Source organism: Ciconia boyciana, chromosome 7 (assembly GCF_034638445.1).
Source record: "Ciconia boyciana chromosome 7, ASM3463844v1, whole genome shotgun sequence".
Lineage (NCBI taxonomy): Eukaryota > Metazoa > Chordata > Aves > Ciconiiformes > Ciconiidae > Ciconia > Ciconia boyciana.
In genome coordinates this window covers 58,344,434-58,357,584 of record NC_132940.1, presented here as the reverse complement: position 1 = coordinate 58,357,584, position 13,151 = coordinate 58,344,434, and the positions used below count along the sequence as shown (strand labels likewise).

Sequence of the window (13,151 nt, the reverse complement as noted above, 5' to 3'; positions counted from 1 at the left end):
AATTTAATTGCATTCAATTCTTGTGCAATTCTTAACACTTGAGCTTCTTCCCTCTTACACCATTTCTTTAAGATACTTAACTGTATGATAACTTCCTTTGGATAGAAGAGTAGCAAGATCCTATCTATCCCGGCTTTTTCAGGAGGCTGTTACTTCTTGTTTTCCCTTTGGAGAAAACAAGAACACTCATTTTCCCTTTGGAGCTTTCATTAGCTCAGTTCTATTTGAACTAGGAGACTAATACGCATTTTATTTTCTTGAAAAAAGACTTCTGTCACAATGGAAAAAGCACTGTTCCCTTCCATGACTTGGGAGGGCTTTGTCTTTATCTGCATGGGGATAAGGCTTTTCAAATTATTCCCAGAGGTAGTTTTGTTTTTTCCATTCGGGAAGATCTAAAAGAGCTACCAGGACTTTGGAGAGACTTTTGAAACCTTGTCTCAGAAACTGCTGTGAGGCTCCTGAGACAGATCCACCATTTGTAATAGGAGTGCACTTCACCAGCGTGTAGCCACTAGCTCTACATTAGTGACTATGTTACAAAACACTTTCCCTCAAATCTGCAGCCATACAGTTCTTGTTTCACACTCATGTAGAACTCTCCTGCTGCAAAAATGGTAGGTATAATGCTGTTTCAAAAAATACCCTGCATTAATCTTTCTATTAGACTCTTCAAGTAACATGGACATGTCTTGATTGTATGAGCTACTATGTGAAGTAACCAGAGCATGAATGGATGTATAGACTGTAATTCAAAAGTTAGAAAGATAGTTACTAGTAACTGGAATTCTTTGAGGTCTTTAATCCCTGCACACACTGATTTTTAGAGAGAGAGAGAAGTTACTTTTCTTTTCCTGTTCTGAATTACTGACTGCAAGGAACTGAGAATACATTGCCCAGATCGGTTTTGTATGCTATCTCATGTTGAGGTGTGAATGAGTCATACAGGTTGTGCTTGCGTAACAATTCTTGTGGCAAAGTGTAAGTATGCATATGAGTGCACTGGAGAACTGCAGTTAGTGGCAGTGGTGTATTTTTCTCATCCTGACTCTGCTTCTGTGAAAGCAGTCACTGTTCCTTCATCTTTATTTGGGAAAGAATTGATAAACGTACTTCTGAGGCAGGACACTGTGAACTCTTTAGTTAATTGTGTCCTATTTGTAGAGTTCATTGAAGGTGAAAAATTGCTAATGTGTGTTGAAGTTTGTATCATTTTAGCAGTTGCTTTGAGTATGTAGCGTAGCCTCTGCTCCCTGCAATGACTTCCTGTTCATCTGTTTTCCATGCTTTATTGCTTGTTTCATTATCATGAAATCCAATTCACCCGTGTTTCTCTTGCTGTTGTTTTGACCTCTGCCAGAAGGAGAGGCTTATAAATTTTTTTGTTCTTCTAGGACTTCCCTAATTTGATTGAAAGATGCAGGAGCTGGTGCTACTTTTATTTCATGTGTTGCCTAAAAAGTGACAGATGAAAGGGCTGAGGCATTAGTGTAAAATGGAAACTGTGTTCAAAAGCAGTCATTACTGACTAGATGCTGATATTGGTCCCTTAATTCTACACTTTTGCTGTTGCTAATTTGAAGCTTTGTTTCTTGTTTCAGCATCTGTATAACCTCAATTAACTGTCAGTTAATTTCTGTCATTTAATAATAAAGCTATAAGAGAGTATTTGTAGGAGTTCTCGCCACTAACCAATGACACTGTCTTATCTTGGAAAACATTGTAGATGAACTGTGGCCAGAAACCAGCATTCTGGAAGGAGAGTGCCTTATTTGTAATTTTACTCGCAGTGTAGCGGTGATATGGTTAGGACAGATTCCTAAAAACAAACAAACAAAAAACAAACAACAAACAAACAAAACCCAGGTCACTGTCATAGGAGACTCGCTTCTGAAGAGAACAGAAAGCCCAATATACAGACCAGACCCACTTCTCAGGGAAGTCTGCTGCCTCCCTGGGGCCTGGGTAAAAGATGTGAAGAGGAAACTTCCTACCCTGGTATGGCCCTCGGATTATTATCCATTATTGATTTTTCAGATAGGCAGTGATGAAGTTGCAACAAGAAGTCCGAGGGCAATCAAGAGAGACTTCAGGGCCTTGGGACGACGGGTAAAGGGATCAGGAGCACAAGTAGTGTTCACCTCTATCCTTCCAGTTGCAGGGAATGATGAGGGAAGAAACAGGAAGAGCCAGCAGATCAATACCTGGCTCCGAGTCTGGTGTCACTGGCAGAATTTTGGGGTTTTTGATCGTGGGGTCTGTCTACACGACACCAGGCCTGCTGGCGACAGACAGGGACACCTGTCTCAAAGAGGGAAAAGGAACTTTGCACAGGAGTTAGCAGGGCTCATTGAAAGAGCTTTAAGCTAGATTTGAAGAGGGAAAGGGATAAAACCAGGCTTGCTAGAGATCAGCCTGGGGGCGGCACACCAGTGTTCAAGGGACGGTGTCCTAGCGAGGTCCTTCGGTCTGCCGTGTCAGTGGAGGTACGGGATGGAAATCCATGCAGCAGCAAAGATGCAAGGGTTATTGATGTGTTAGAAATCACGGAGGCACCTGAGAATGGTCATGTAGGAATTAGGGCTTCTCCCCCAAAAAAGGTGACAGGATAAATAGCCCAACTGAAGTGCATCTACACCAATGCACACAGCATGGGCAACAAAAAGGAGGGCCTGGAATTCATTGTGCAGCAGGAAAACTATGGTATAGTTGCCATCACGGAAACATGGTGGGATGACTCACACAACTGGAGTGCTGCAATGGATGGCTATAAACTCTTCAGAAGGGATAGGCAGGGAAGGAGAGGCAGTGGGGTAGCCCTGTATGTTAGGGAGTGTTTTGATTGTCTAGAGCTTAATGATGGTGACAATAGGGTTGGGTGTTTAAGAATCAGGGGGAAGGCCAACAAGGCAGATATGGTGGGAGTCTGCTGTAGACCACCCAGCTGGGATGAAGAGGCAGACAAAATATTCTATAAGCAGCTGGGAGAAGTCTTACAATCACTAGCTCTTGTTCTCATGAGGGACTTCAACTTCCCAGATGTCTGCTGGAAATACAATACAGCAGAGGGGAAACAGTCCAGGAGGTTCCTGGAGTACATGGAAGAGAACTTCATGACACAGCTGGTGAGTGAGCCAACTAGGGAAGAAGGTGCCCTGCTGGACCTGTTGTTTGCGAACAGAGAAGGACTTGTGGGTGATGTGATGGTTGGAGGTCATCTTGGGCATAGCGATCACAAAATGATAGACTTTTTGATTCTTGGAGAAGTAAGGAGGGAGGTCAGCAGAACTGCCACCTTAGATTTCCAGAGGGCAGACTTTAGCCTGTTTAGGAGACTGGTTGACAGAGTCCCTTTGGATGCAGTCCTGAAGGGCAAAGAAGTCCAGGAAGGCTGCACATTCTTCAAGAAGGAAATCTTAAAGGCACAGGAGCAGGCCGTCCCCAGGTGCCAAAAGACGAGCCAGTGGGGAAGAAGAGCAGCCTGTCTGAACAGAGAGCTTTGGGTGGAACTCAGGAAAAAAAGGAGAATTTATGACCTTTGGAAGAAGGGGCAGGCAACTCAGGAGGACTACAAGGATGCCGTGAGGTGATGCAGGGAGAAAATTAGAAGGGCCAAAGCCCGACTGGAGCTTAATCTGGCTACTGCTGTAAAAGACAATTAAAAATGTTTCTATAAATACATTAGCAACAAAAGGAGGGCTAAGGAGAATCTCCATTATTTTTTGGACGCGGGGGGAAACATAGTGACAAAGGGTGAGGAAAAAGCTGAGGTACTTAATGCCTTCTTTGCCTCAGTCTTTAATAGCAAGACCAGTTGTTCTCGGGGTACCCAGCCCCCTGAGCTGTAAGACAGGGATGGGGAGCAGAATGAAGCCGCCATAATCCAAGGGGAGATGGTTAGCGACCTGCTACACCACTTAGACACACACAAGTCTATGGGGCCGGATGGGATCCTCCCAGGAGTACCGAGGGAGCTGGCGGAAGTGCTCACCAAGCCACTTTCAATCCTTCATCAGCAGTCCTGGCTAACCGGGGAGGTCCCAGTTGGCTGGAGGTTAGCAAATGTGACGCCCACCTACACGAAGGGCTGGAAGGAGGATCCAGGGAACTGCAGGCCTGTCAGCCTGACCTTGGTGCCAGGGAAGGTTATGGAGCAGATCATCTTGAGTGCCACTACGCAGCATGTACAGGACAACCAGGTGATCAGACCCAGTCAGCATGGATTTATAAAAGGCACTCCTGCTTGACTAACCTGATCTTTTATGACAAGGTGACCTGCTTAGTGGATGAGGGAAAGGCTGTGGATGTTGTCTACCTAGACTTTAGTAAAGACTTTGACACTGTTTCCCACAGCATTCTCCTGGAGAAACTGGCTGCTCATGGCTTGGATGGGTGTACGCTTCGCTGGGTAAAAATCTGGCTGGATGGCTGAGCCCAAAGAGTTGTGGTGTGGAGTTAACGGAGTTAAATCCAGTTGATGGCCAGTCACAAGTGGTGTTCCCCAGCTAGTTCTGCTTATACCTTTATCAATGGTCTGGACGAAGGGATCGAGTTCATCCTCAGGAAGTTTTCAGAGGACACCAAGTTGTGCAGGAGTGATCTGCTTGAGGGTAGGAAGGCTCTACAGAGGGATCTGGACAGGCTGGATTGATGGGCCGAGGTCAACTGTATGAGGTTCAAGGCCAAGTGCTGGGTCCTGCACCTGGGTCACAACAACCCTGTGCAACGCTACAGGCTTGGGGAAGAGTGGCTGGAAAGCTGCCTGATGGAAAAGGACCTGGGAGTGTTGGTCGATAGCTGGCTGAATATGAGCCAGCAGTGTGCCCAGGTGGCCAAGAAGGCCAATGGCATCCTGGCTTGTATCAGGAATAGTGTGGCCAGCAGGACTAGGGAAGTGATTGTCTCCCTGTACTCGGCACTGGTGAGGCCACACCTCGAATACTGTGTTCAGTTTTGGGCCCCTCACTACAAGAGAGACATTGAGGGGCTGGAGCATGTCCAGAGAAGGGCAACGAAGCTGGTGAAGGGTCTGGAGCACAAGTCTTGTGAGGAGCGGCTGAGGGAACTGGGGCTGTTTAGCCTGGAGAAAAGGAGGCTGAGGGGAGACCTTATCGCTCTCTACAACTACCTGAAAGGAGGTTGTAGAGAGGTGGGGGTCGGTCTCTTCTCCCAGGTAACAAGTTATAGGACAAGAGGAAATGGCCTCGAGTTGCACCAGGGGAGGTTTAGATTGGATATTAGGAAAAATTTCTTCACGGAAAGGGCTGTCAAGCATTGGAACAGGCTGCCCAGGGAAGTGATTGAGTTGCCGTCCCTGGACGTATTTAAAAGATGCGTAGACATGGTGCTTAGGCATGTGGTTTAGTGGTGGAATTGGCAGGGCTAGGTTAACGGTTGGACTTGATGATCTTAAAGGTCTTTTCCAACCTAAACAGTTCTATGATTCCTTAGTTCAGTATACCATTTTAGCGATCTGCGTAGAGTTCAGGTTGCCCTGGTGTAATTTGCCTGTAGTTACAGGAGAGAGTTTGTCTGAAGGTGCTTGTTATTCAGGCTTAGTTTCCTGTCAGGCATAAGACAGGAGAGAAGCAGAAGAATTTTTGTAGAGGAAACAGAAAACTTCCTACCTGTAGCCAGTTCTAAACAGGCTTGGTGTGCTGTGTCTGTATGCTCCTATACCTTCCTGCAGTGCTGTTGCTCCTTTGAATCCCCACTTTGCCTGACTGCTGCCAAATTCTCCAGCAGAGCACTGTGCTCTGAACGTAGCCTTCCAGCCTTTCTGCAGCAAGTTGCTTTCCTGAAGATACAAGTGGGTTGTGTGGTGGGCAAGCCTTGTGAGTCTGCGCACACCTAAGAGGAGTAGCTACTTCTGTTGCTTTGGCAGCGTTTATTCACTGAGGATTAATGGGTATTTGCAGACAGCCTTTGGTATTCATACTTGCATGCAAAATGGATCTGTCTGTTACAGCAAAGGCTCTGTGATTGATTTTTGTCGTTTTCTTTCCATTCTCATTAATACTAAGTAAGAGAACAGAAACTTCATAGAGAACTTCTAACAGCTGTTTTATTTAGGCTGTTCTGAAAAATCAGTACACCTTTCTTATGGAAAAGGCTGTAAAGCCAGTCATTGTTTACAGTGAGCCTGTAAAGTTCTGTGGAGAGATTGCTCTTCAACCTTGGAAATGCCTTATCTTTATCAGGTGACATAATCTTTAGATACTGTCAAGAGACAAACAAATCTAAAATTCATTTTCTTCTTCCCATTTTTCTATATATGGTCCTCTGGAAAATGTAATAGTGTATTACATGTTAAAAACGACATTAAAAGTTGCAAAATAAATTCATATTGCTGACAGTATCGATGGTAGCACAGTTTCTGTGGAGAAAAACTGGATGCTTCCAAAGCAGTTTAGAGGAAAATGCAGAGGTTAAACTATAGTTTTATGGCTTGCCCATCTAATCATAGCCATATGATTATCATTCACTGCGAAGTCAGGTGAAATGAGATACATGATCCAAAGTTTCTTTTAGCATAGTATTCTTGTAGGCTGAAGTTTCTATGAATGCTGGTAGGACCTCTTAGAAATTTATTTAAGTACAGAATCTTTGTGATAATTGTTGTATTGACTTTTTTTTAAAATTGGTTCTAGATTTGAAAATCATGTCTTGATTTTCAAGAGAGTAAATATAATTAGCTGTTTTTTCCCAATTAATGTCTGCCAGCAACTGCTTCAAGATATATTTGTAAGATATTTTATGGCTGGGGTTTACTCATGATAAGTTGCAGATAATATTTTAAAATGTCTTAAAACAGCATAGAAAAAGTTTTGTTCATTACTGATGCTTTGCTCTGCCACTGAATTTTGTTTCTGGGCATTTTACTCAATTATTTCTTTAACATTTAGTTCAAAACTAGATTAATCTTGTCTCTGTTCCTCTCTTTTTGAAAATAAGTTTGAAGTTTGGAAGATTTGCAGCTGTTGCTAGAAGGTTTTATTTTTAACATGTTATATTCACAAATAAACTCCATGTTTTTTAAATTCATTTCCAGACTGCTGATGCAGTAAAAAAGGCTAGAAGTTACTTGGAATTTGTGGAGGACTTTATTCAAGTTCCCAGAAATCTCGTTGGTATGTAATACTGCTAAAACTTGAAAACTTGGGGAAAGGGAGCCCAATCAGCATGACTCTGCAGAGAAAATTTAGATGCCAATATGATATTTGATGTCTCCATTTAAGTAGAAAGTGATTAATCTTTTAAAACTGGATGTATCAGGGAATTAAAAAATTACATATATTATTGTTGAATAATACTTTGTCAGGATTTCAGTACTTAAAATGGTCTCATTACAGACTTGTACTACCTAATTTAATGGTAATATTTGAAGTTCAGGTTCTAGAAAAAAAAATTATTTGCTAAATTGACTACTTAGAAGTGCTGAAACTAAATTCCAGAATTTAATATGGAAGTACTATAGTTGAGTTGCAAGAATGACACAAGACAATTCTCATGTTATTGCTCCCTCCTGGGTTCAGATTTGTTGGAGGTGGTGGCTGGATGGTGTTGAGCTGCTCTGTAAATCAGCAGTGCTTGTCAGTCTCATCCTCAGTCTAGAAATGGGCATTTTTCCATGTTTCAGTTTCATGAAGGTGTTGCTTCCCAAAACTTGTAAATGCATATTATGGTAGCTTCTGTCTCGTAAATTACCTAAAGGTGGGGTTAATCTCTGTTGCCCTTCAAGAAAAATACATGTCTTTCCCTAGTCCAGTCTTCATAGGGTACTTTTTCCATTTCCCTTGTTCTACTCGTCTTAGCCTGCTTGATGTGCTTTCTGAGTCTGGCAGCTTCCTACTCTACATTACCAGCTCACAGGCAATGCAGATGTGAAGGGAGCATTAAGAATGCAGGTGTTGTGCCTGATTCAACAGCAGTTTGGATTATCCAAAGCAGAAATTAGAAGCTGTGCTTTAACCCCCTGTAGTTTTGGATTTAGAGCTTGCATATTATAGACTATGTAACTTAAATAATTCATGTGCAAACTCCTAAAAATTAGGTGTTCAAGGTTTTGTAACTTGAGCAAGTTAAGGTGTAGCGTTTTGTTGGGTTTCTTTAAATAGGATCTCTGCAAATTATGTATCTGATGCAACTTGATGATTCTCTCATCTACCAAATGTTAAAGCTTGTTCTAACATTCAGCAAATTAATTGTTAGTTTGTACGTGAACACATTTTTTTTCTGCAGTCTCATTCAGCAAACCTAGTTGAACCAAGGAACTTCGCTAAATCTAATGTTTTACAAATTGAGGTTTTTGGGGGGGTTGGATGGCATTCCACCAAATGTGAATAGACCCATACAGGACTCATGGCACTAGTCATAGTAATGCATTTAACTGAAAATGCTACTTTTTAACAATTACAGTAACAATTTATGACAAAGGCAGACATCTTGCCCAGATCACCTGTGGTCATGTATGTAAGCAGACATACATTTAGCTACGCTTTATGAAGACACCCAAGTTAAAAGAAGCGTAGTGGTCTTTAATGACTCAAATTGAAGTTATCGCACTGTGCCCAATGCATTTCTTTCTGTATCAAGAGAAAAGAGTGCCATCTACTGAATTGCCAGTTTCAGCTACTGAAGCTCCTTGGGACTGAGGACTGTTTCCCAAATCCTGGCTAACCATTACTCATAGAAAAATGTTTAACGCTATAATGAGCATGGTTTATCTTAGTAGTAGTAACAGGATCATTGTGCAAAATGAAATTGTAGGCATACAGAATGATTAGCTGTAGCATGTTTTTTTTAAGACAAAACCATACAAAAAACCCTGCTGAGCTATTTGAACTGTTGAGGAAAGGAAACTATTTTTAATGCTTTTTGCACTTTACTTTGTATCATGTCGATACCTGCTGTAAAGAATATTTCTTATGGAGTGTTCCGTCACACACTTTTGGCTGTTACACCCTTTTTTCAGAGGTTCTACCTTTACTCATAATTAAAACGTAAATGTTTTTAAGTGTCAGATATCTGTAGCTGGGATGACGAAGTGTTCCTGCATAACTTTAGTTTAAGGAAGAGATAAAAACTTTTAGTAAAGGGTGCAAAGGAGTCACTTTTTTTGAGATTTAAACATATAAGTTCTGAAGAACCTTTTGGTTTAGATCCCACACATGATCTCAAAATAAGTATTTTAAAGGTAATATGGGAAGTATGGGCAGTACTCATGTCTGTTGTAAAGGCAAAATTAATTTTCAGAAAACAATTATGTAGTTTTTTACTCTTTTTCTTTTAAGAGGCTCACAACAAACATATATTGAATATGCCTGTCAAAATGTCAGGAAAGATGAATAAGATTGAATAAATTTAAAATACGCATTTGCAAAACTTTTGTGCCACTCTGTTCTTAGTCTGGTTCTATTTGAAACTTAGGTGTAGTGGTGATCTTCTTCAATACTTGTCATTCTATGCATATATCTATATATAGTTTAATTTTGGAAGTTTTCACTGCTTGCTTCTGGCACAGTGTGGGGTTTTCTTTGTTGTTTCTTTTTTTACCTGTGTGAAGTAAGAGAAAACTTTGAAACAACGTGAACGGTAAAGGAGAGTGAGGTGGTTGTTGCAACTATGTTATATGTAACTTAAGATTAAGAAATCCATTAAAATATTTTGCACATGGGTGCAAAATTAACCATTCTTGCCCTCTGAAGGAAAAGTTATTGGAAAAAATGGAAAAGTGATTCAGGAGATTGTAGACAAGTCTGGAGTCGTCAGGGTGAGAATTGAAGGAGATAATGAAAATAAACTGCCCCGTGAAGATGTAAGTACTTTATTGTTTCTTCCTATGATTAGGTTTTTATTTTCCAAACCAGTCATGTTGAATCTTTTAACAAAGAATGTGTAGGAAAATACATGCAGAAAGTGAGAATTTCTGGGGCATGACTCAAATGAGTTGAAGTGCTACCTTACAGCATCAGAATGGGATCACTTTCATCTCTGCATCATTACGTAGTTTATAAATACAGCTTTTGTGGCCTATACATCCTTTTTTCATGGCCAACCTGTAATGATGTCCATGTTACAAAAACAGGTTGCCTGTGATTTGGGTAGTTTTCTAGGATAGATGCTTGTGGATATTTAACAAATCTAGTTTTATAACTTTACTGCGGGTATAGAGAGAGCGCTTTTTTCAGCTGGGCATCTTGCAGTAAATTTTATATTAAACAATTTGAGAAAGGTGGTTTTTTTGCTGCTGAAGCAAGACTTTTTTTAATCTTTCTCCTAGATGTGCTTTAGCTGCATAATTAATTTGGGATTGATAGTGTTAATTGTGTTCACATATTTTAAATATATGAGAACTTAAGATAAAGTTTTATAAAGGTGCTTCATCTTGTAAAGTTGGATTAATTAACCACTGGACACTTCTTGGTAAATTATGGATACTTCTGCACACCTACTGTGATAAACACACACAGCAATTTTGTTGTTTGGGGGCTAATATAAACACTATGTCCAGTTACCTCGACTGCCACAATAGTTTGTTGGGAAAGCTGCATAGTCTTAAGTCCTTGACACACAAGCCCCTACCCTCACCTCAGTCTGAGCTATGTCTAGTGCATCTTTGCAGCCCAAGATTCATTTACTATCTTTGCTTGTTTAGCTCACTTTTGTAATTTAAACAGATTTTTTAATAATTTAAACAGAAAGCATTGTTTTGATGATAACATTCTTCCTGAAAATAAGACTTGGCATTTTGTTTCTATAGGGAATGGTACCGTTTGTATTTGTTGGTACTAAAGAAAGCATTGGAAATGTCCAAGTTCTTTTAGAATACCACATCGCGTATCTAAAGGTAAGTGTATTTCAGAAAAAAGAATCTGTAGAGGAAACTTTGGTTGAAGTAACAGAATTTTTGAGCAACAACTTTGATGGGATTTGCAGTTGATAAACTGTTCCTCTGTACATCAGGATTTAAGGTTTGGTGCCTTGAACCCACCCCTTGCCCATAGGTGTTATGGAGGCCTTTAAATACATTATCATGGTTACTTAGTGCTGTTGGTGTTGAAGGGATTGGACTGTAAAGAGCACTGTTTTAAGTGGCATTTGAGAAGTAATACACAGGTTTTTTTTGTCTGTGTTAGTGTTGTTGTTCTGAGGTTAATGCTCTGTTGGGGTAGGATGGCATTTCTAGTAGCAACATACTAATACTATGTAGTATTAGCACAATTACCCATTTAGATTAGTTAGCTTTGTATGGAGTTGTGATGTTGACTTAACAGAAATAATGAATGAATTTGAATCATGTTACTTTGTCAGTTTGCTTTTTTAAAATTTGACTAGAAGGTGTGTGGTGAAATGTAGTTAAGAAAGGTGGTAATAGTCTTAAAAACAGTCTTTCAGCATGGTGATCTAAGAGAAAGGGTTTAGATTTCTTCCGAAACTCAGAGATTGCAAAACTCAGTTGAATTCTGTTATTTGCAGTCACCTTCAAGGTGGTGTTAACTCACCTACAGGAATGCTAGTTTTTAAGATGACAGGATGGACGATGGTATTTTGTGTGAGGGGAAAGAATATTTCTTTACCAGCAATTTTTTTTGTTTCCTTTTATGTAGGAGGTAGAACAACTAAGACTGGAAAGGCTCCAGATTGATGAACAATTGCGTCAGATTGGTATTTCTTTACCAGCAATTTTTTTTGTTTCCTTTTATGTAGGAGGTAGAACAACTAAGACTGGAAAGGCTCCAGATTGATGAACAATTGCGTCAGATTGGTATGGGTTTCAGACCTTCTTCTGCTAGAGTTCCTGAAAAAGAAAAGGGTTATACAACTGATGAGAGCACCCTCTCCTCAGTGCAAGGTTCCAGATCCTACAGTGGAAGAGGGAGAGGCCGCAGAGGCCCCAATTACACATCTGGTTATGGTGAGTTTTCTTGAACATCTATTCAGCAAGTCCTCAGTATACTTTTGAATCCATAACTGTCTCTAGATTTCTTTGTGTTCAGCATAGTTGAGTGAAGGTAGGGTTGAAAATTTAGAATTGCCATTTTATTTTTTTACATAGCTCAAGACACCTAATTAGATTTACATTCTTGTTGAGGTGAATTTTTAAATTGAAAAAATGAGGAAACCCAACTCCGGTAAGATCTTGTCCTTCAACAGTGGTAGTTTATATCATACAAAGCTGGGAAAGAGAAAGAACCACAGGTACCCTTCGGGAGACACAAGTTAAAAACTGGAATTGGCGTTATCTGTTTTGATTGAGGAGGAGACAAAACGCTTCTCTGTAATCATGGCCATCTTATGAATGTATTTTTGAAAAGTAAAGCAAAATAATTTGAAATGGAGACAGCACAAAATCCTGTTTCTTTTACTTTGGTCAGGAACTAACTGGATTTGTTTAAGATGTAGTGAGATACTCTGATGTATTTTTAAATTAACAAGGAACTGGTATTCAGTTCCCTAGAGGTGTGCACATCCCCTTTTCATTCAGCAGCAGCTCCCCAAATGGAGACAGTCTGCATTTGAATATAGACATATTTCACAAAGAAACATAGGTGCTCCTGTAAACAGAAAAAAAAAAAAAATCTGTTGGTTCAATACACTAAATTACTCTTGATCATCTACACGTAGCTCACTTCTGTTACAAAATCAGACAAGTTATTCGTTTGGATTTTATAGTCTGTTGCTGACTGTAGCTTCCAGGATCATGCCATGTTGGTCAGGTTGATTCTGATGATAATGCTAATGTTTGTAACTTCTTTTTTTACTATTTTCCAATTAATTGTTTGACTAAGCTGTAATGAAAGTTGTTCAGTTTGTTTAGATACCCACAGACTTTCATTTGGAAAACTCCTCCCCCTCCCCCCCCAGTGGCAAAAATTGCATGTTGGAACCATATGGGTCTAAATTTCTTTATTCCAGAATGGTTACTAGGGAGAATTCCTGGATGTTTTACATAAATAGTAGGTGTTGAATTTTTAAGTAGTAAAAGGCTGTGTGGGTTTGGTTAGCTCAGAGACGGTGGGATATTATGGACACTATTTAATATAAACAGTTAAATTGTTCAAGCAGCATTACAACAGCCAGAAGAGGTTGTTGCTTAGCAACAGCCATCAGCTATAAAGTTGTCCTTGGGAATTTCAGAGAAGTTGCCT

General features: G+C 40.3%; 1 protein-coding gene across 4 annotated transcripts in view; it reads left to right on the top strand.

The window, feature by feature from the left end:
* FXR1 (FMR1 autosomal homolog 1) overlaps window positions 1-13,151 on the top strand; it is a 42,577-nt gene that overhangs the window by 22,467 nt on the left and 6,959 nt on the right. For all 4 annotated transcript variants that reach the window (XM_072866822.1, XM_072866821.1, XM_072866823.1 and 1 more), the window contains exons 9-12: window positions 7,052-7,130; window positions 9,708-9,817; window positions 10,763-10,849; window positions 11,710-11,917. In XM_072866822.1, coding sequence (XP_072722923.1) covers window positions 7,052-7,130; window positions 9,708-9,817; window positions 10,763-10,849; window positions 11,710-11,917 — 484 coding nt within the window. The remainder of the gene's footprint in view (window positions 1-7,051; window positions 7,131-9,707; window positions 9,818-10,762; window positions 10,850-11,709; window positions 11,918-13,151) is intronic.